The sequence below is a fragment of the Mustelus asterias genome, chromosome 27 (assembly GCF_964213995.1).
Source record: "Mustelus asterias chromosome 27, sMusAst1.hap1.1, whole genome shotgun sequence".
In the NCBI taxonomy this organism is placed as follows: Eukaryota; Metazoa; Chordata; class Chondrichthyes; order Carcharhiniformes; family Triakidae; genus Mustelus; species Mustelus asterias.
Genome location: NC_135827.1, coordinates 33,481,884 through 33,503,952, shown reverse-complemented (window position 1 = coordinate 33,503,952; position 22,069 = coordinate 33,481,884). Strand labels below are relative to the sequence as shown.

Here is a 22,069-nt window from a genome sequence, read left to right as displayed (position 1 = left end):
ACAAGGCGCACATAGGTTCCTTATTAGGTTATGAATCTTTGTAGAATCATATGAGTTAGGGAAGCATTTGCACATAATCTGCTGGACAATTAAGACTGTGAGGAAGTTTTATATCTGTTATTTCCTCTTAAGGAGCCAAACAAGTCAAATTATTTTTTTCTAAAGCAAAACCATCTTCTCAGTGTGTTCCTCAAACGAAATTAAAATCTTCTACGCTCTAAAGTTCGCCTGATAGTTCAGTAGATCGACCTTCTTATTTATTCCCTCACAGAATGTCAATGTCGCTAGTGAGGCCAGCATTTAATTCCCGCCCCAAATTTCCCTTGAGACGAGCCAACTTTCTTGAGCTGCTGCAGTCCTAATTGTGAAGGTTCACATAGGGGAGGCAATGGCTGAGTGGTATTGTCGCTAGACTATTAATCCAGAAACTCAACTGATGTTCTGGGGACCTGGGTTCGAATCCCGCCACGGCAGAAAATAAAAAAATATCTGGAATTAAGAATCTACTATTGACCATGAAACCATTGTCGATTACTGGAAAAACCCATTCACTAATGTCCTTTCATGAAGGAAATCTGTCATCCTTACCTGGTTGGCCTACATGTGACTCCAGAGCCACAGTAATGTCTTTAATTCTCAACTGCCCTCTGAAATGGCCTCGCAAGCCACTCAGTTTCAATGGCAACTAGGGATGGGCAATAAATGCTGGCCAGCCAGTGATGCCCATGTCCCATGAATGAATAAAAAAAAACAGCCACAGTGCTGAAAGATAGGGAGTTCTAGGATTCTGACCCAGTGATGGAGGAACAGCCAATATCATTTCCAACTCCGAATCATGTGCGATTTGGAGTACAAATGCTCTTTTTTGTGTCGCCTTGTTCTTCTGGGAGGTAGAGGTGACAGAGTTTGGAAGATGCTGGGGAAGAAGACTTGGCAGGTTGCTGTGGCTCATCTTGTAGAAGTTCAACAAATGATATCCTTCCCAACGATGCCCACATTCTGTGAATGGATATTTTAGAGAGATGATATACACTCAGTCACTGATGCAGGGGGTGAACATTCGAGTTACTGCTGAGGGAGAGGCAGTGGCATAGTGGAATTGCCACTGCACTGGTAATCCAATAACCCAGTATAATCCTCTGGGGACCCAGGTTCGAATTCGTGGGGGGCTCACCTTTGGTGGGACCATAAGATCAGAAGGGCCAGAAAATCCCACCCCAAGAGTTTTTAAGCTAGCAGAAGGAGGACCATTACCCTGGGTCTCTGGATTATTAGTCCGGCGACAATACCACTGCCTCCGCAGAGTTCTCAGGAGAAAATGTTGAGGATTAACCCAAATAATGCACGGTGAGTACTCAAATCTTTTAATTTTTTTATTACCTGCTAGGAAGGAGAACAGACACAGTGAACAGTGAATTTCACCGGATGTTCTATCGATTCATACAGACAATTAGCAGTTATAGTTAATTACAGCAAATGAGAAATGAGTAACGTTCTAATCCTTCATTTGCATACATAGTCCACCAATCATAGCATAGCTTTTTGCCCTTTCTTATCCAATAGAAAACCATCTCCTTCATTAGCGTAATGTGTCAACATATCTTGTTATTTGGTATTTGTCATGGTAACTTGTCCGTGTTTTCATCCTGTGTCCTGACCTGGAATGCAGTGTTCATGAAACTGATGCAAGGTTAGGTTAATCTCTTATCCTGAGTACACAAGTACTGGCCTCACTGAAGGTCGTGTTTTGCTAATAAACATTTCCCATCAGTTGACAGAGTTTGTTGTCCTGACTTAATTTCCACAATTGTTGTCACTTTATTTTTCCCTGCCAGCATCTGCAGTTTTTAGCTGCTTTTAACCAGTCCAAAGATCTGCAGGTTAGGTTGATTGGCCATGCTAAATTGACCATTAGTGTCCCAGGATATGTATGTTAGAGGGATTAGCAGGGTAAATATGTGGGGTTACTGGGATAGGGCCTGGATGGGATTGTTGTTGGTGCAGACTCAATGGGCCGAATGGCCTCCTTCTGCGCTGTAGAGTTACTATGATTCTATGAACTATAGTTTCACAAGTTCCAGCAACTCCACGGTGTTTTATTTGAAGTGAGCATCTTTAATCTTGCAGAACAAAGTGAATTAAATATTTGACCGTAGCTGGAATTACAACTTAATTTCCACAGAAGCAAAATACATATGAAAAGCTATAATTTTGTCGCTGTTTTAAATGGAAGTTAGCTAGTCTGTTCGAGCTTTCTCGATTTCCCTTCCTGTTATTTTGTCGCAGAGAACACTTTCTTGCTGAAATTGGTGATGGGGCACTTCCTCCTGTTACTGTAATGTTGGAGAGTATTAGAGAGCTAACATAGAATACTGCAATGGTAGGTGTTGCAGATTTGATCTGCTCCCATTGACATCTTCCAAAGGTTCTCATTACTCACTTCCTAATGAGGAGGGATGGTCTCCGGCTGACAGCCTGTGGCCCACTCTCTTGACCGTTGATGTAAGGCCTGAGGAAAAGAGATAACCGGAAGAGAACAAAAGAGCGATTATATAAGCTTTCAGAAAAGGGATTTGCTACCACATGGAGTAATGAGGAAAATGATATTGATGCATTTCATGGAATCGTAGAATCTTACAGTGCAGAAGGAAGCCATTCTGCCCATCGGATCTGCGCCGACCACCATCCTACCTCGGCCCTATCTCCATAACCCCAGGCATTTACCCTAGCTAGTCCCTCTGATACTAAGGTCAATTTAGCATGACCAATCCAGCTAATCTGCACATCTTTGAACTGTGGGAGGAAACCGGAGCACCCGGAGGAAACCCATGCAGACACGGAGAGAATGTGCAAATTCCACACAGACAATGACCCAAGCTGGGAATCGAACCCAGGTCCCTGGTGCTGTGAGGCAGCAGTGCTAACCACTGTGCCACTGTGCCGTCCCACTATGCCACTGTACCGCATTTAAGGAAGAATCGAATATGCTGATGTGAAGGAAGGTGGCAGAAAATACTTATAAATACCAGTCAGAAGTCTCACAACACCAGGTTGAAGTACAACAGGTTTATTTGGTAGCACGAGCTTTCAGAGCGCTGCCCCTTCATCAGGCAAGTGCCCTGATGAAGGGGCAGTGCTCCGAAAGCTCATGCTACTAAATAAACCCGTTGGACTTTAGCCTGGTGTTGTGAGACTTCTTACTGTGCCCACCCCAGTCCAACGCTAGCATCTCCACAGTATAAGTACCAGTATAGACACTTTGACTGAATGGCCTGTTTTTATACTATAGATGCCATTTAGACTTGAAATGTTGGCTCTATTCTCTCCCCACAGATGCTGTCAGAGATTTTCCTGCATTTTCTGTTTTTATATCCTTTTGTAGCCTCCTTATGTTCTCTTCAGAACTTACTTTTCTATTAAATTTGTGGTATCCGCAACTTTAGCAACCATACCATCGGTTCCATCACCCAATTACAAATTGTAAAAGGTTGAGGCCCCAGCACTGATCCCTGTGGCACACCACATCCTGCCAACTAAAAAATTACCCATTTATGCCTACTCTCCGTTTCCTGTTCGCTAGCCAACCTTCAATCCAGGCCAATATGTTATCCCCTACGCCATGAGCTTTGATTTTCCTGAAGAACCTTTGATGAGGCATCTTATCAAATGCCTTCTGAAAATCTGAGTACAGTATATCCACCTGACCCATCAAAGAACAAGAACAAAGAACAAATAAAAGTACAGCACAGGAACAGGCCCTTCAGCCATCCAAGCCTGTGCCGATCATGATGCCCGAACTAAACTAAAGAAAAAACCTTCTGCCCTTACTCGGTCTGTATCCCCCTATTCCCTCCCTATTCATGTATCCATCCATCCTCTTAAGTGTTGCTAATGTGCCTGCTTCCAACACTTCCCCTGGCAGCACGTTCCACACACCCACCACTCTCTGTGTGAAAAACTTCCCCCACACATCTTCCTTAAACTTTCCCCCTCTCACCTTGAACCCGTGCCCCCTTGTAATTGACACTTCCACCCTGGGAAAAAGCCTCTGACTATCCACCCTGTCGATGCCTCTCATAATTTTCGTCTTTCCACTGAGAACAATCCTAGTTTATTCAACCTCTCCTCATAGCCAACACCCTTGAGACCAGGCAACATCATGGTGAACCTTCTTTGAACTCTCTCCAAAACCTCCAAGTCCTTCTGGTAATGTGGCGACCAGAACTCTATGCAATACTCCAAATGAGGCCTAACCAAGGTTTTATATAGCTGAATGCTGTATCACTTAATATCAAAGAATTCCACAGTGCAAAAGAAGACCATTCGGCTCATCAAGTCTGCACCAACCACCATCCCACCCAGGCCCTTTCCCCGTAACCCCATGTATTTACCCGAGCTAGTCCCCCTGACACTAAGTGGCGATTTAACACGGCCAATCCACCTAACCCGCGCATCTTTGGACTGTGGGAGGAAACCGGAGCACTCTGAGGAAACCCACGCTGACACGGGGAGAACGTACAAATTCCACACAGACAGTGACCCAAGCTGGGAATCGAATCCTGGTCCCTGGTGCTGTGAGACAGCAGTGCTAACCACTGTGCCACCCCTAAACTGCTAATTCACCTGTTGAGCTGTGAATGTTCCCCACACTCCCCGCAGTACTCAATATGAGGTAGGTCTCAACCGGAGGGAGGGGGCAGAGTTTGGTGGGCTTACATGATGCCTGTCATCACCAGCCACTCTAAAGTAACTGATTACGCGACTAAATACTTTGGCCTGAATTGATGGTGTTTTGTATTTGATATCCAGGCACCCAAGAAGGAGCTTCAGAACGGGGTGATTCGAGGCTACCAGATCGGTTATCGGGAAAACGGCCCTGGCAGTAATGGTCAGTACAGCATTGTGGAGATGAAGGCCACCGGAGAAAGTGAGGTGTACACTCTGGACAACCTGAAGAAGTTTGCGCAATATGGTGTCGTGGTGCAGGCGTTCAACAGAGCTGGGACAGGTCCGAGTTCCTCAGAAATCAACGCCACAACACTTGAGGATGGTAAGATGTGTTCCAAACAGGAGAAGCATTGTGATTTTGTGTGGTTACTAACTGTTCTCCTTCTCCTGCCCACCATTGTTAGAGTGATGCTGAATGATGAAACCCTGTCCAGCTTATGCATTCTGAGTTTAGCATTCACCACTCTCAGTGAGGCTCAATCCAGTTAAAAACCCAGAGTAAAACTTCATTCATTTTGTCCCAATTATGTACCTCCTCAGGAAGGGTCCTTCTCCCGTACATGGCTACATGAATAGGGAGGGAATAGAGGGACACAGACCGAGTAAGGACAGAAAGCTTTTTTTAGTTTATAGATCATAGATCATTGAATCCCTCCACTACAGAAAGCGGCCATTCAGCCCATCGAGTCTGTACCGACAACAATCTCACACAGGGCCTATTCCTGTAACCCCACACATTTACCCTGCTAATCCGCCTGACACTAGGGTCGATTTAACATGGCCAATCAACCTAACCCGCACATCTTTGGAGTGTAGGAGGAAACCGGAGCACCTGGAGGAAACCCACGCAGACATGGGGAGAACGTGCAGGCTCTGCACAGACAGTGACCGAGGCTGGAATTGAACCCAGGTCCCTCGCGCTGTGAGACAGCAGTGCTAACCACTGTGTCACCCAAACTTAGTTAGGGTATTAAGATCGGCACGGGTTTGAAGGGCCGAAGGACCTGTTCCTGTGCTGTACTTTTCTTTGTCCTTTGTTCTTTGAGATTAAAATTTGTATCCATTAAAGTGAGGGACATTATTGCTGCAAATTTGAACAACTTCCTGTTCAGGCATCCAGACATATCATTAGGTTCTCCCAAACCAGGCACAAGACAGAGCAAACTCCTTCCCCAACAACCTGGCATTATCCCAACCTCAAAAGATTGTATGGCTGCTTGAACAAGGAACTTAAAGCAGCGCAGTAGTCAGGAAAGGAGCGGACTCATACCACTAAAAGATTTCCCAAACTCACTGGTTACAAAGAGCCAGGAGTTGGAAGCAAGGCTGAATTTTCGCTCAGACTTGCCGTCTACACGAGCAACAAATCCATTGAGGCACAGAATGCAGGTGTGAAACCAGGGCGATAAAATTAATTAACAATTGATGGGAAGCTACTCTTTAAGATGTTGTTAAATTTTAACGCCGTTAAGCTACAAAAGGCGGCACGGTGGCACAGTGGTTAGCACTGCTGCCTCACAGCACCAGGGACCCGGATTTGATTCCGTGTCTTTGTTGAATTTGCATGTTCTCCCCGTATCTGCAAGGATTTCTTCTGGGTGCTCCGGTTTCCTCCCACAGTCCGAAGATGTTCAGGTTAGGTTAATTGGCCATGATAAATTGCCCCTTAGTGTCCCAAGATGTGTAGGTTAGGTGGATTGGCCATGCTAAATTGTCCCTTAGTGTCCCAAGATAGGTAAATTAGATGGATTAACTATGGTAAATGCGTGGGCTTACGGGGATAGGGCGGGGGGGCTGGGCCTGGGTAAGGTGCTCGTTCGGAGAGTCGGTGCATACTCGATGGGTCGAATGGCCTCCTTCTGCACTGTAGGGGATTCTATGATTCCATTCTATCTTCAACAACTCATACCTTATTTCCCCCTCAAAAACAATCCGCATTGCTGGATTTATAGCAACTGAATTCCTTCATTAATTTACAACACACCTATATATAAGTGTGTGTACATATTATATATATATATGTATATGTATTATATATATATAAAATTATCTTTTAGCTCATCCTCACTTGTGAAACCCTGGAAGATGGAGTGGTGGGGTGACACACTAAGGGTAACAGACTTTTGAATGGACCTACCTTGCATTAAGTTGATCTTTCTCTACACCCTAGCTATGACTGTAACACTACATTCTGCACTCTCGCGTTTCCTTCTCTATGAACGGTATGCTTTGTCTGTATAGTGCGCAAGAAACAATACATTTCACTGTATGTTAATACATGTGACAATAATAAATCAAATAATAAAAAGACTAGATGATCGCCATAGAATAGAATCATAGAATTCCCACAGTACAGAAGGAGGCCATTCGACCCATCGGATCTATACCGACCACATCCCACCCAGGCCCTATTCCTGTTACCCCACATATTTACCGTGCTAATCCCCCTGACACTAGAGTCAATTTAGCATGGCCAATCAACCTAACCTGCCCATCTTTGGAATGTGGGAGGAAACCGGAGCACCCGGAGGAAACCCACGCAGACATGGGGAGTACGTGTAAACTCCACACAGACAGTGACCCGAGGCCAGAATTGAACCCGGGTCCCTGGTGCTGCGAGGCAGCAGTGCTAACCACTGTGCCACCGTGCCACCGCCCTACAATGGCAGATACCATTAAAGCTCCATGTCAGGTGCCTGTAAATGATTCAGTCAACAACACAATCTGAAAAGAAATGGCGAGGACTGTGGGAGGAAACGGAGGAAACCCACACAGACGCGGGGAGAATGTGCAAACTCCGCATAGTCAGTGACCCCCAAGCCGGGAATTGAACTCGGGTTCTGGCGCGGTGAGGCAGCAGTGCGAACCACCGTGCCACCAAGTCCAGATTTCCTGGGGTCATTTTTCTACTGTTTTGCCAAACACTTACGCTCCCATCCCAGAAAGAGTGGAGCGAACTTTTAAGAAAGGAATGGCAAGTTCTCACAGAGTGTTGACTGTGTGCTGTCATCAACCTGAGCAGGATTCCTTCACAGGTTAAAATAAAACACTTCAGCAAGTAAACACAACAGCGCTGGCATTTTTTTGTGATTAGTGACAATTTATGCAAAGCTATAATTTTCTTGTTGTTGTAAATGGCGGATAGTGAGGCAGTCTGAGTTTGCTCTTTTTGTCTCCCTAATTGTTTTGTAACAAAGAAGCACCAATCAGCATTTACAGGATCTCGAAATCCAAATTACAGTGGATCTGTCATCTAATTAAACTGATGTCAGCTTGCATTTACAATTCAATGATCATCTTTTAATGAGTGTAGCACCCTGTAATCTCCCAACACCGTCATCAGGCACACTATCTCTTAAGCCTGTTATCAGCATAATGCAGCATGGAATAATTGATGTCACACTGTTCTAACACATAGAAAGGAGGAAGATTACTCTGCTTCTAAACATTTGGTGGAACTACACAAAAAAAACCCAGCTTCGGATTCTTATGACAGACTTGCATGAATTACAGCTCAAAGTCTATCTTGCCGAGTGATTTCATTTTCTACAGAATCACTGTCATTTTGGCTGGTGTCCAATTGAATGAGTTTTTTTATGTCAGTGTGTGGAAACAATGCCAGTCAATGTCTGGGTGATATATTTTTGTTTTGTTTTAATTTAATCTATCGTTTCTCTGTTCACCCCACGACAATGTGTCTCCGCCTCTCACCTGTCTCTCTCATTCCCCCTCTCACCGTCAACTTCTTTCATCCTGTCTCTCTTCTCTTCCTCCACTTCCACCCCACTCCCTCTGCCCATCTCCCTTTCTTCCTCTCTCACTCTCTGCCTCTCTCCCCTCTGCCTCTCTCCCTTTCCTCTCTTCCCTCTGCCTCTCTTCCCTCTGCCTCTCTCCTCTCTGCCTCTCTCCTCTCTGCCTCTCTCGTCTCTGCCTCTCTCCTCTCTGCCTCTCTCCCTCTCCGCTCTCTCCTCTCTGCCTCTCTCCTCTCTGCCTCTCTCCTCTCTGCCTCTCTCCTCTCTGCCTCTCTCCTCTCTGCCTCTCTCCTCTCTGCCTCTCTCCCTCTCCGCTCTCTCCTCTCTGCCTCTCTCCTCTCTGCCTCTTTCCTCTCTGCCTCTCTCCCCTCTGCCTCTCTCCCCTCTGCCTCTCTCCCCTCTGCCTCTCTCCCCTCTGCCTCTCTCCCCTCTGCCTCTCTCCCCTCTGCCTCTCTCCCCTCTGCCTCTCTCCCCTCTGCCTCTCTCCCCTCTGCCTCTCTCCTCTCTGCCTCTCTCCTCTCTGCCTCTCTCCCCTCTGCCTCTCTCCCCTCTGCCTCTCTCCCCTCTGCCTCTCTCCTCTCTGCCTCTCTCCTCTCTGCCTCTCTTCCCTCTGCCTCTCTCCCCTCTGCCTCTCTCCCCTCTGCCTCTCTCCCCTCTGCCTCTCTCCTCCCAGCCTCTCTCCTCTCTGCCTCTCTTCTCTCTGCCTCTCTCCCCTCTGTCTCTCTCACTCCCCTCTGTTCCTCGTCTTTCTGTCTCTCTCCCCTTCTACCCTGTGCAAAGTCTGCACATTCTCCCCGTGTCTGCATGGGTTTCCTCCGGGTGCTCCGGTTTCCTCCCACAGTCTGAAAGACGTGCTGGTTAAGTGCATTGGCAGTGCTAAATTCTCCCTCAGTGTACCCGAACAGGCGCCAGAGTGTAGCGTCTAGGGGATTTTCACAGTAACTTCATTACAGTGTTAATGTAAGCCTACATGTGACACTAAGAAATAAACTTTAAACTTTAGATCTTTAAACTCTCTGCCAGTGTCTCTTCTTCCTTCTCCTCTCAGCCTCTCTCACTCTCAGCCTCTCTCAATCTGCCCATCTCCCCTTTGCCTCTCTCCCCTCTCTTCATCACCTGATGAAGGGGCAGCGCTCTGAAAGCTCGTGATTCCAAATAAACCTGTTGGACTTTAACCTGGTGTTGTGAGACTTCTTACTGTGCTTACCCCAGTCCAACACCGGCATCTCCACCCCATCTCTCCCCTATGTCTCTCTCCCTCACTGCCTCTATCCCCTCTGCTCCTCTCCGCTCTGCCCCTCTCCCTTCAATCCCCTGCCCCCACTGCATCTCTCCATTTCTACCCCCCCCCCTCCTCTCCTGGTACCGGGAAGAGTGCTATACCTTAACTTCTCGTGCAGGCGTGCTTTCCCTCGCCCTTAACCCCGGCCGCCTGATGAACTGCTTACTCTGCCCAGCAAAACCACAGCAGTTTCCAACACGGTCGCCAGGTGCCTTTGCCTCTGGTATCAGCCAGGCAGCTCCCAGCAACCTGAGACCCTCGGCCAGACCGACCGAGTTCAGGCGCGAGATCGGAATCTGGAATTCCTGTGGGTGTTGCTTTGAAAACCCTCTGTTTGCTCAGTCTTTCCTTCTCTCTCTCCTTCTGTGCCAGCGGCTCGTTGGTGTAGTGGTATGATTCTCACTTCGGGGACCTCACTGAATGAGTGTACGAGAGGTCCCGGGTTCAAATCCCGGACGAGCCCTCTCTTGTTGCCAGCTTTGGGCGGCACGGTGGCACAGTGGTTAGCACTGCTGCCTCACAGCGCCAGGAACCTGGGTTCGATTTCCAGCTTGGGTCACTGTGCGGAGTTTGCACCTTCCCCGAGTGTCTGTGTGAGTTTCCTCTGGATACTCCTGTTTCCTCCCACAGTCCAAAGACCTGCTGGTTAGGTTGATTGGCCATGCTAAATTCTCCCTCAGTGTACCCGAACAGGCGCCGGAGTGTGGCGACTCGGGAGTTTTCACAGTAACCTCATTGCAGTGTTAATGTAAGCCTACTTGTGACACTAATAAATAAACTTTACTTGTTTCCTCTCTCTGTTTCTCCTTCTTTCTCTCACTTTCGCTCATTGTACTGTAATCCACACAATCAGTATTCTCTTTGCGAAGAATCTTCTTCCTTAGTTTGGCACCACGAGGCTGTGAATGTGATGTAGGAGCCACCTCCTGATAATGGTCTTTGTCATTTATCTCTGCACCAATGGCCCTATCATGTTCAATTGCTAGTAGTAAGCATCTAATGTACAATAAACATTTAATACAATGTGGTCAAAAATGATGTGATTTCAGCTTTCAGAATAGACTGGTTACTTTCCACCTTTGCTTTGAGGATAATAACAGGAATGTTCAAGTCTCTCAAAGCGCAGAGAAAAAGGAATAAAAATGTATTGATTGCGAGTGCATTGTCACACATGTGTTATGATAACTGTTATTCTAAGTGAGAGAATCTCAAAGATCATTTGCTGTTTCATCTTAAAAATGGAATGATGCTTTCTGGCGATTTTCACACCAGTTGGCAGAGGAAAGCAAAGGCTGATGGTGAGACAAAAGCAAAATCACTGCGGATGCTGGAATCTGAAACAAAAACAGAAAATGCTGGAAAATCTCAGCAGGTCTGACAGCATCTGTGGAGAGAGGATAGAGCCAATGTAAGACGGATGAGGGGGGATCTTATTAAAACTTACAGGATACGGCGAGGCCTGGATAGAGTGGACGTGGAGAGGCTGTTTCCACGAGTGGGAAAAACTAGAACCAGAGGGCACAACCTCAATCTAAAGATACGATCCTTTTAAACAGAGATGAGGAGGAATTTCTTCAGTCAGAGAGTGGTGAATCTGTGGAACTCTTTGCCGCAGAAGGCTGTGGAGGCCAGGTCATTGAGTATCTTTAAGACAGAGATAGATAGGTTCTTGATTAATCAGGGGATCAGGGGTTATGGGGAAAAGGCAGGAGAATGGGGATGAGAGAAAATTCAGCCATGATTGAATGGTGGAGCAGACTCAATGGGCCGAGTGGCCTAAGTCTGCTCCTATGTCTTATGGTCTTATGGTCTAAGACAGCGGCTCTGTTTTCCTCGAACATTGTCCTCTAATAGAGCGGCAGCACGTGAAACACTTTGAGGTGATTCAGAAGACATTGGATGATAGTACATTTATTTTACAGTGTGTTAAAAAGATTTTCATTGATTTGATTTGATTTGATTTTTTAGTAGCATGCAGTGAAAAGTATTGTTTCTTGCGTGCAATACAGACAGAGCATACCGTTCATAGAGAAAGGAGAGGGTGCAGAATGTAGTGCTACAGTCATAGCTAGGATGTAAAGAAAGGTCAACTTAACACGAGGTAGGTCCATTCAAAAGACTGACAGCAGTCGAGAAGAAGCCATTTTTGAGTCGGTTGGTGATCTCAGACTTTTGTATCTTTTTCCCGACTGAAGAAGGTGGAAGAGAGTATGTCCAGGGTGCGTGGGGTCCTTGATTATGCTGGCTGCTTTTCTGAGGCAAAGGGAAGTGTAGACAGAGTCAATGGATGGGAGGCTGGTTTGCGTGATGGACTGGGCTCCATTCACGACCCTTTGTAGTTCCTTGCAGACATGGGCAGAGCAGGAGCCATACCAAGCTGTGATACAATCAGAAAGAATGCTTTCTATGGTGCATCTGTAGAAGTTGGTGAGAGTCGTAGCTGACGTACCAAATTTCCTTAGTCTCCTGAGAAAGTAGAGGCATTGCTGGGCTTTCTTAACTATGCCGACGGCATAGAGGGACCAGGACAGGTGTTGGTGATCTGGACAGCTAAAAGTCTGAAGCTCTTGACCATTTCTACTTTGTCCCCATAGATGTAGACAGGGGCATGCCCTCCATTACGCTTCCTGGAGTCGATGACTATCTCGTTCGTTTCCTTTATAAAGCACCTTTCACGTGTGAACCTACCTCAAAGCGCTTTACAGCCAATGAAATACTTTGTGAAGTTTAGTCACGGTTGTAGTGAATGTTCCTGGCTACGGAGGGATTTTCTGAAGAAAAAGTTGAGTAGTTTGGGTATGTACTCATCGCCGTTTACAAGAATGAGAGGTGTCCTTATTGAGACATATAGATTGGAATTTCCTGGCCTTTCAAGCCAGCGGGGTTCCCTGGTCCTGCTGCAGTGAATGGAGATTTGGCTGGGTACCGCATTCTCCACCCTCACTTGCTGCGGTGATGGGGCAAGAATGGCTGGAGAATTCCGGCCATATTCTCAGGGGGGTTGACAGGGTAGATGCTGTTTCCCCTTGTGGGAGAGTCGAGGACCAGAGGACTTAATCTCAGAGTAAAGGGGGTCGCCCATTTAAGACAGAGGCGCGGAGGAATTCCTTCTCTCAGAGGGTAGTGAATCTTGGAATTCTTTACCGCAGAGGACTGCAGAGACTGGGTCGTTAAGTAGATTCAAGGCTTGAGATAGACAGATTTTCAATCAGTAAAGGAATCAAGGGTTATGGAGATAAGGCGGGGAAGTGAAGTTGAGGATTATCAGTTATGCTTCATAAACTCTGGCAAACAGCAACGTGATAATGCCCAGATAACCCGTTTTTCTGTTGTGTTGATTGAGGGATAAGTATGGAGCAGGAAAATCCAAAGATGTGTGTGTTAAGTGAATTGGCCATGCTAAATTGCCCCTCAGTGTCAGAGGGATTAACTGGGGCAAATGCATGGGGTTATGGGGATAAGGCCTGGGTGGGATTGTGGTCGGTGCAGACTCAATGGGCCGATTGGCCTCCTTCTGCACTGTAGAGTTACTATGATTCTATGAAACTCCCCTACTCTTCTTTGAAATAGTTCCAAGGGATCTTTTACATCCACCTGAGCAGGGGCCTCAACTTGACATCTTACCTGAAGGACGGCACCTCCAACAGTGCAGCACTCCCTCAGTACTGCGCTGGAATGTCAACCTTGATTTTTGTGCTCAAGCCCTGGGGTGGAATTTGAACCCAGAAGCTTGTGATTCAGAGGCTGAGTGAACGGCCAACTCAACCATGGCTGACATCTGTTGACAAGAAGTTTCTGAAGACAGATGCTTGTTTACAGCCTTTCAGCCATCACCTCTAGAGCTTGCTACACTTCCATTAAAGCATAGAATCAGGCGGGGTATTGCGTGGGGGAGCTGTATATTTTACATCAGCCATCACTCAAGTGGTAGCATTCTCCCCTGTGAGTCACCAGGTTCTGGTGGTTCACTTCCCACTCCAGTACAATACTGAGGGAGTGCTGCACTGTCAGAGGTGCTATCTTTCAGATGAGATGTTAAACCCGGTGCCATGTCTGCCTTCTTAGGACACGATGGCACAGTGATTAGCCACGTCCACTCCTAGATAGAGTGGACATGGAGAGGATGTTTCTACTCATGGGATGTTTCTACCTCAACTAACAACTATCCTTCAATAAACATTGCACGCACATGTTACCCATCCACGATCAACTCGAGGGCACAATCTCAGAGGAAAGGGACGATCCTTTAAAACTGAGATGAGGAGGAATTTCATCAGCCAGAGGGTGGTGAATCTGTGGAACTCATTGCCACAGAGGGCTGTGGAGGCCAGGTCATTGAGTGTCTTTAAGACAAAGATAGATAGGTTCTTGATCAGTAAGGGGATCAAGAGTTACGGGGAGAAGGCAGGAGAATGGGGATGAGAATCATATGAGCATGATTGAATGGCAAAGCGGACTCAATAGGCCAAATGGCCTAATTCTGCTCCTTTATCTTATGGTCTTATATAGCTGCCGCACAACACCAGGGACCTGGGTTTGATTCCGCCTCGGGTCACTGTCTGTGTGGAGTTTGCACGTTTTCCCCGTGTCTGCATGGGTTTCCTCCAGGTGCTCCTGTTTCCTCCCACAGTCCAAACTTGTGTGGGTTAGGTGGATTGACCGTGCTAAATTGTCCCTTAGTATCTGAAAGATTTGCAGGGTAAATGCGCGGTATTACAGGGATAGGGCCTGGGTGCAGGCTCGATGGGCCGAATCATCTTCTGCACTGGGGGGGATTCCATGGAAAGCTCCCATTTTGAAGATGAGCAGGGGAATTACCCTGGTACAGCACAGTGGCACAGTGGTTAGCACTGCTGCCTCCCAGTGCCAGGGACCTGGGTTCGATTCCTGACTTGGGTCACTGTCTGTGTGGAGTTTGCACGTTCTCCCTGTGTCTGCGTGGGTTTCCTCCGGGTGCCCCGGTTTCCTCCCATAGTCCAAAAGACATGCTGGTTCGGTGTATTGGCCGTGCTAAATTCTCCCTCGGTGTACCCGAACAGCTGCCGGAGTGTGACGACTAGGGGATTTTCACAGTAACTTCATTGCAGTGTGACTAATAAATAATCTTTACTTTACTTTTACATTTTACCTCAGCTAACAACTATCCTTCAATAAACATTGCACGCACATGTTACCCATCCACGATCACATTGTGGTATGTGGGATCTTGCTGTGCAGCAGTTGGCTGCTGAGTTGCCTACATTACAGCAGTGACTGAATTTCATTGGCTGTAAAGTGCTTTGGGATGTCTGGTGGTCGTGACGAGGGCTATAAAAATGCGAATCTTCATTTCATTCCAGTTAAATATAAAAGAAACCATTAATTAGTTAATAATCTGCTCCAGGTGATAATTTAAAAGTGTGTAAAATGTAGTAATTAAGCACCCTATCTGGCCGCTGCATTCCACGCACAGTTGGTGAGATTATTAATCATTATAAAGAATGATAAAAATTCACTGAGCTTTTCCAGGGTAATCGTGTCAGCTGATCTCGAATCCCGGCTGGACCCCACACTCTCGCTTTGCTTTCAGTTCAGAGCGTGTGGGAAGGAAGGAGTGCGGTGTGCAGGACCTTCCCAGGGAGACCAGTCTTTTGCCAAGCTCTGAATGCAGGAGGATAACAATGAATTAGCACAGTGGTTAGCAATGCTGCCTCACAGCGCCAGGGACCCGGGTTCGATTCCCGGCTTGGGTCACTGTCTGTGTGGAGTTTGCACATTCTCCCCGTGTCTGCGTGAGTTTCCTCCACGTGCTCCGGTTTCCTCCCATAGCCTGAAAGACATGCTGGTTAGGTGCATTGGCCATGCTAAATTCTCCCTCAATGTACCCGAACAGGTGCCGGAGTGTGGCGACCAGGGGATTTTCACAGTAACTTCATTGCATAAGCCTACTAATGTAAGGGGCATACCGAATATTATGATTGAACTTTCTCCGATCTAAGTGGGCAGATATGAAGAGGTTAGGAAGTGTATCTGGACCCAATAGCATTTTATTTCTCTTCTACAAATGGGATTATTGATTTCTTTTGTTCTAAAGCAATTGAGAAGATTCAGTGTTATGATTCCTGACAGGACGGATATTTAAAAGTCCTAGTGAGAACAGAGAAGTGTGGGAAATAATGATCGAGCAGAGAAAGAAGGTCCGAGAGAGAGGAGGCCTTAAATCAACAGCAGCAGTGACAACCACGAATGTGCGCTGTCCTCTCCCAATTGACATGGCTTTACGCCTTCAAGCTCATTCTCAAATCAAGCCCTTCCCCTCAGACTTTATAACTATGAGGACAGGTTGAACAAATTTGATTTGTATTCCTTTAAGTTTAGATGGTTGTTTAACATTGTAAAAAAGAGTTTGATAGGACAGTTTCAAAGGGTCTAGTCAGCTCAGTGAGCTAGGTGGCTAGCATCTGGTTCAGAACAATGCCAACGGCACGGATTCAATTCCAGTTCCGGCTGAGGTAGATCTGCCTCCTCACCTGCCCCTCAGAGTGGAAGGCAATGGCAAATCCCAACTGGGAAAATCTGCCAAGGAAAATGGCTCGAAATGAAGCATTGGCAGACAATAACTGGGATCCCCCCCCCCCCCCCCACTCCCTGCGGTGGATTTTCCGACGTCAAAGGCGGGTTGGCCGGCAAGCAACACAAATGGCCATTGCCTTTGGCGGGACTGGAGTATTCCCACCATCGGCCAATCCCGAGCCAACTCAGCCACCAGAGAAAATTACCGCGGGGGAGGGGTGGTTAGAAAAGCGATGGGGTAGAAAATCCCAGCCAATGAGTCTAAAGAACCTGTCTTTGGACAGGGCATGCACGAATGAAGTGTGAACACCGAGAAGCAATGGTCTCCCGTGAGGGCAATCCATGACAAAGGAAATTCAAGCGGGGCCATTCAGGAGTTAAAACAGGAAGGAATTTTCCCATACTAAAAGTCATGGGAATCTGGAATTCCGTCATTCAGAAGGTTGCAGATACCTGCGGTCCATTGAAACTTTCAAGATTGAGATGGACAGAATTTTCTTTAGCGATGGTTTCTCAAGAGATATAGATTAGATGAAGTTGAACATTTAGCTTGTCCCACCTTGGATAAACAAAGGTGATAAGAAATGGCTAAACCTCTTAGTACGATTAAACTTAAATCAGCGACCACAATGTAAGACAACTAACCTCTATCTCAATGGGTTCAGAGAAACTGAGACTTGGCAGTGGCCTTTATCCTCAGCACTGAGTGTCGAGCTGTCCATCAAGTGGACATCGATGGAGATCACCTCAGAAATCTGTGGCAGTCTTTCATCTGTCCTCAAAACAAAGCCAAGCTTCACACCAGGATGCTCGTAACACGATGATCAAGTTCAACTGATTTAGCTCTGCATCCTTCAGCCAGGCAAAAATTATCAATAGGGGAGGCGATGGCCTAGTGGTATGATCATTAGATTATTAATCCAGAAACTCAGCTAATGTTCTGGGGACCCGGGTTCGAATCCCACCACAGCAGATGGTGGAATTTGAATTCAATAAAAAACATCTGGAATTAAGAATCTACTGATGACCATGAAACCATTGTCAATTGTCGGAAAAAAACTAACTGGTTCACTCATGTCGTTTAGGGAAGGAAATCTACCATCCTTACCTGGTCTGGCCTACATGTGACTCCAGCAATATGGTTGAATCTCAACTGTCCTCGGGCAACTAGGGATAGGCAATAAATGCTGGCCAGCCAGCGACGCTTCGTGTCTCATGAATGAATTTTTAAAACTTGTATTTGCTGCACACACGGACCAGGTGCTAACCTGTCATCACTCAAGAGAGTGGAGATCATTTGTCCTTGGGTTGGTCTCTCACAATTTAACCTCCTGTTGAACATGGAGGATGCACAGACTGAGAAAGTTACTGCATCAACAGAGTTATAGAATGGAGCTAACTCACACAAATACAGTGGGAATGACAATTGTTGAAGCACCCTGAGTTACAAATTCCCCTGGCTTTGGACAACTGCATCTATCAAACTCCCTCACAACTCAAATCTCCCTCAAGGCTCCATGAGTCCTCTTGTCTCTAATGCCTCCAGACTTGACTAGTCCAACGAACTGCTGGTCGACCTCCCATCCTCCACCCTCCATGAACCTGAGATCATCCAAAAGATTGTTGCCTGGGCGCTATTCGCACCAAGTCTCATTCATCCATCATCCCTGTGCTCACTGATCTTTGTTGGCTCCTGAATAAACAACACTCCAATTTTAGATCCTTATTTGCAAACTAGTCCTCTGCACCGCCCTCCCAATCTCCATGACCACGTCCATCTCCAAGGCCCTTCCAAAACTCTGCATTCCTCTAATTCTGCTTTCTCAAATATCCCCAACTTTACTCAGTCTATCATTGGTGACCATGGCTTTAGTTGTCCAGGCCATAAGCTCTGGAATTTCCTCCCTAAATGTCTCTGGCTTTCCAACTCTCTATCCTCATTTAAGATGCTCCTTAAGCCCTTCACATTGGACCAAGATTTTGGCCATCTACTTTAATATCTCCATTTGTATCTGGGTATTAAAATTTGCTTTATCATATATTATTAAACTAGAAAGAGTGCAGAAAAAATTTACTAGGATGCTACCGGGACTTGATGATTTGAGTTATAAGGAGAAGCTGGATGGACTGGGACTTTTTTCCCTGGAGCGTAGGAGTTTTAGGGATGATCTTATAGAGATCCATAAAATAATGAGGGGCATAGATCAGCTAGATTGTCAACATCTTTTCCCAAAGGTAGGGGAGTCTAAAACTAGAGGGCATAGGTTTAAGGTGAGAGGGGAGAGATACAAAAGGGTCCAGAGAGGCAAATTTTGACTCAGAGGGTGGAGAGTATCTGGAACAAGCTGCCAGAGGTAGTAGTAGAGGTGGGTACAATTTTGTCTTTTATAAAGCATTTAGACAGTTACATGGGTAAGATGGGTATAGAGGGATATGGGCCAAATGCGGCATTTGGGACTAGCTTAGTGGCAAAAACTGGGCGGCATGGACAAGTTGGGCCAAAGGGCCTGTGTCCATGCTGTAGACCTCTATGACTCTATGACATTCCTATGAAGTGCCTCAGTATGATTTATTACTTGTAATAGTATCAGTGCTTCAAGTGTTTCCTTAATGAAGAAATAAAGGAAACCAGCGTATTTCAAAGAACTCTTAAAGGGGCTCCTGCTTCGATAAACAATTGTTCATCAAATAATATTTTGCACGTGTTGGGGGAAAAGGGCAGCCAGAAGAGCGAAGCATCCATTTTGTGGGTCACACGATGCAACTCAGGATGACTTACGTCATTGCGCTGTGGTTCTGTAAGGAAGAAAAAGAATTGGCAATTTTCTCAAGGTGGAATCGCTTTAAAAGCAGAAGGACAATGACTGGAATGTATAGTGATTGGAGAGTTATTAAGCTGTCACTTTAATCGCATGTCGCGGCTTCAGGAGGCTGGGAATTCCTAAATGGGCTGTTACTTCCTTGTTATTTGAGAATAATCACAATGGGTTAGTGGTATTGATGAGGCTGACTTTGTGCTTTCACTTGTCTCGACTCTCCACAGTTCCCAGCCAACCTCCCGACAACGTCAAAGCCGTGTCGATTTCATCGGATGTCGTCACCATCGTCTGGTCGCCACCTCCTCGAAGCACCTTAAATGGAGTCTTAAAGGGTTTCCGAGTCATTTACTGGTCTGTTCACCAAGACGGAGGTCAGTTGCAAGCTGAGCTTTACCTCTTTCTTCTCTCTCTCTTCAATCTTTCCTCCCCTTCTTTGAAGGAGTTGACTCCACGATGGTATCATGGGTGGCTTTCATGCTCTGGCTTCATGTCCAAATTATCATTGTCCTTTCTCGTCCTTTGATAATGATCCCATCCTCATAGTAGTGTATAAAGGTTGCAGTTCAGAACGCGGGTGGGATTGTAATGTCCAAGTTCGATCTCCGCAAGAGCAATTCAGAGAATCCCACTCCACCGTCCTTTCCCTGTACCCCTGAAATTTCCATTTCTCTTTTAAGTTGTGACTGAATTTGCCTCCAACGCGCTGACAAGCTGTGCGGTCCAGAGCTTAGCCATTCATGGCATGAAAATGCCTTTCATCCTGTCACCTTTGGTTCTTTTGCCAGTCACTTTATCGTCCTCTGGTTCTTAATCCTTCCATCCCCTGGGAACATTTTCTCTCCATCTACTCTGCCTAGACCCCTCACGATTTGGCACGGGGCGGCACGTGGCACAGTGGTTAGCACTGCTGCCTCACAGCACTAGGGGCCTGGATTCAATTCCGTCCTTGGGTCACTGTCCGTGCGATTCTTCCCATGTCTGTGTGGGTTTCCTCCAGGTGCTCCGATTTCCTCCCACAGTCCAGAGATGTGCAGGTTAAGTTGATTGGCCATGCTAAATTGCCCCTTAGTGTCAGGGGGATTCGCAGGGTAAATAAATGGGGTTATGGGGATAGGGCCTGGGTGGGATTGTGGTTGGTGCAGACTCGATGGGCCGAATGGCCTCCTTCTGCGCTGTAGGGATTATATGATTCTATGATTTTAAACACCTCTACCAATCCCCTCTCAACCCTCTTTCATAATCAGTCACTGTTTAACAATCAAGATCTATCCCTCCCAAAACTCATGGTCCTGAATCTTTTGCCCTTATTCCCAGTTGAGATGAGTTGACTGAGCACCAAGCAGATACTGACATGGGAAACATCCTGGTTGATGTGGTGCAGAGACATGACTCATCGGAATCTTGGTGTCCATGGTGCAGCATTCTAAGAAGAAAGGAGAAAAAATAAGATTGTTCCCTGCTTAGTCTCATGAACTGAGAACCAAAATGCGTCACTGCAGATGGAAATAACTTCCTTGTTCTGGGTAGATCCCCTGACGTGGAGATGCCGGTGTTGGACTGGGGTAAACACAGTAAGGAGTCTAACAACACCAGGTTAAGGTCCAACAGGTATATTTGGTCGCAAACGCCATTAGCTTTCGGAGCAGTGCTCCGAAAGCTAGTGGCGTTTGCTACCAAATAAACCTGTTGGACCTTAACCTGGTGTTGTTAGACTCCTTATTGTGTAGATCCCCTGACACCAGTGTACACTCACAGTGGGCTTCTCTGTCCCTGCATATGCTAGAAAATGGATATTTTCCGAGGATGAAGACACACCATCGCTGTTGGTATTATAGTTGAATTTGGTCACTACTTGCGACTGTTAATCATAGAATTGTAGAATCCCTACAGCGCATAAGGAGGCCATTTGGCCCATCGAGCCTGTACCGATAACAATGCTACCCAGGCCCTATCTCCGAAACTCCATGTATTTACCCTAACCCCCCCCTAACATTAAGGGACAATTTAGCATGGCCAATTCACTTAACCTACACATCTTTGAAGTGTAGGAGGAAACCCACGTAGACATGGGGAGAACATGCAGACTCCACACAGACAGTCACCCGAGGCCGGAATTGAACCTAGGTCCCTGGCGTTGTGAGACAGCGGTTAATCTGCAGAGCATCTGGAGAGGGGAAACATTTGCTTTCTTCTCTCTCTGTTAACGTGGTGACAGGTTTTGTTTTCAAAATGAAGTGCAGGTGAATGATCTATTGCACTTGCCCCATGAGGTAAAGTTGCAATGAAGGATTATGACCAGCAATGCTCCTCCTTCCCACAGCCAAATCTTTTTCTGTGAGAGACAAGAGTCAACAGAGATCTAAAAACCAAATGTCAGCCTATTCAGGGAAATGAAATTTCTTGGAAATTCTTCTCAGACTCCTGAAGATGAACGGATCACAATGATCCCCACCTGTTCGTAATGAAACCTGCATTAGCTAGAGTTGTACAGATCTATCTTCCTCTGCTCACCCCTGCTCCTCCACCCCCTATCACCACTCTGCCCCCATTGTTTTCTCCCCCCCCCCCCCCCCCCCCCCCCCAAACCTTCCCAGTGTTTTTATTTCCGATGTGCAGAATTTGCAGGTTGTTTTGCTTACGGACACCTTTTATTCCTGGTCAAAGTTTATAAAATTATGAGGGGCATAGATAAGGTGAACACGGTGGCACAGTGGTTAGCACTGCTGCTTCACAGCTCCAGGGACCTGGGTTCGATTCCTGGCTTGGGTCACTGTCTGTGTGGAGTTTGCACATTCTCCTCGTGTCTGCGTGGGTTTCCTCCGGGTGCTCTGGTTTCCTCCCACAGTCCAAAGATGTGCGGGTTAGGTTGATTGGCCATGCTAAAAAATTGCCCCTTAGTGTCCTGGGATGCGTGGATTAGCGGGTAAAATATGTAG

The 22,069-nt window shown here is 46.5% G+C and overlaps 2 protein-coding genes across 2 annotated transcripts in view; one reads left to right on the top strand and one right to left on the bottom strand.

Moving 5' to 3' along the window:
• Positions 1 to 22,069, bottom strand: part of c2cd2l (c2cd2 like) — a 663,422-nt gene that overhangs the window by 256,998 nt on the left and 384,355 nt on the right. The window lies entirely within an intron of this gene.
• Positions 1 to 22,069, top strand: part of dscaml1 (Down syndrome cell adhesion molecule like 1) — a 601,890-nt gene that overhangs the window by 460,018 nt on the left and 119,803 nt on the right. Inside the window, exons 16-17 of the mRNA XM_078198958.1 lie at positions 4,810 to 5,050; positions 19,358 to 19,504. Of these exons, the coding sequence (XP_078055084.1) occupies positions 4,810 to 5,050; positions 19,358 to 19,504 (388 nt within the window). The remainder of the gene's footprint in view (positions 1 to 4,809; positions 5,051 to 19,357; positions 19,505 to 22,069) is intronic.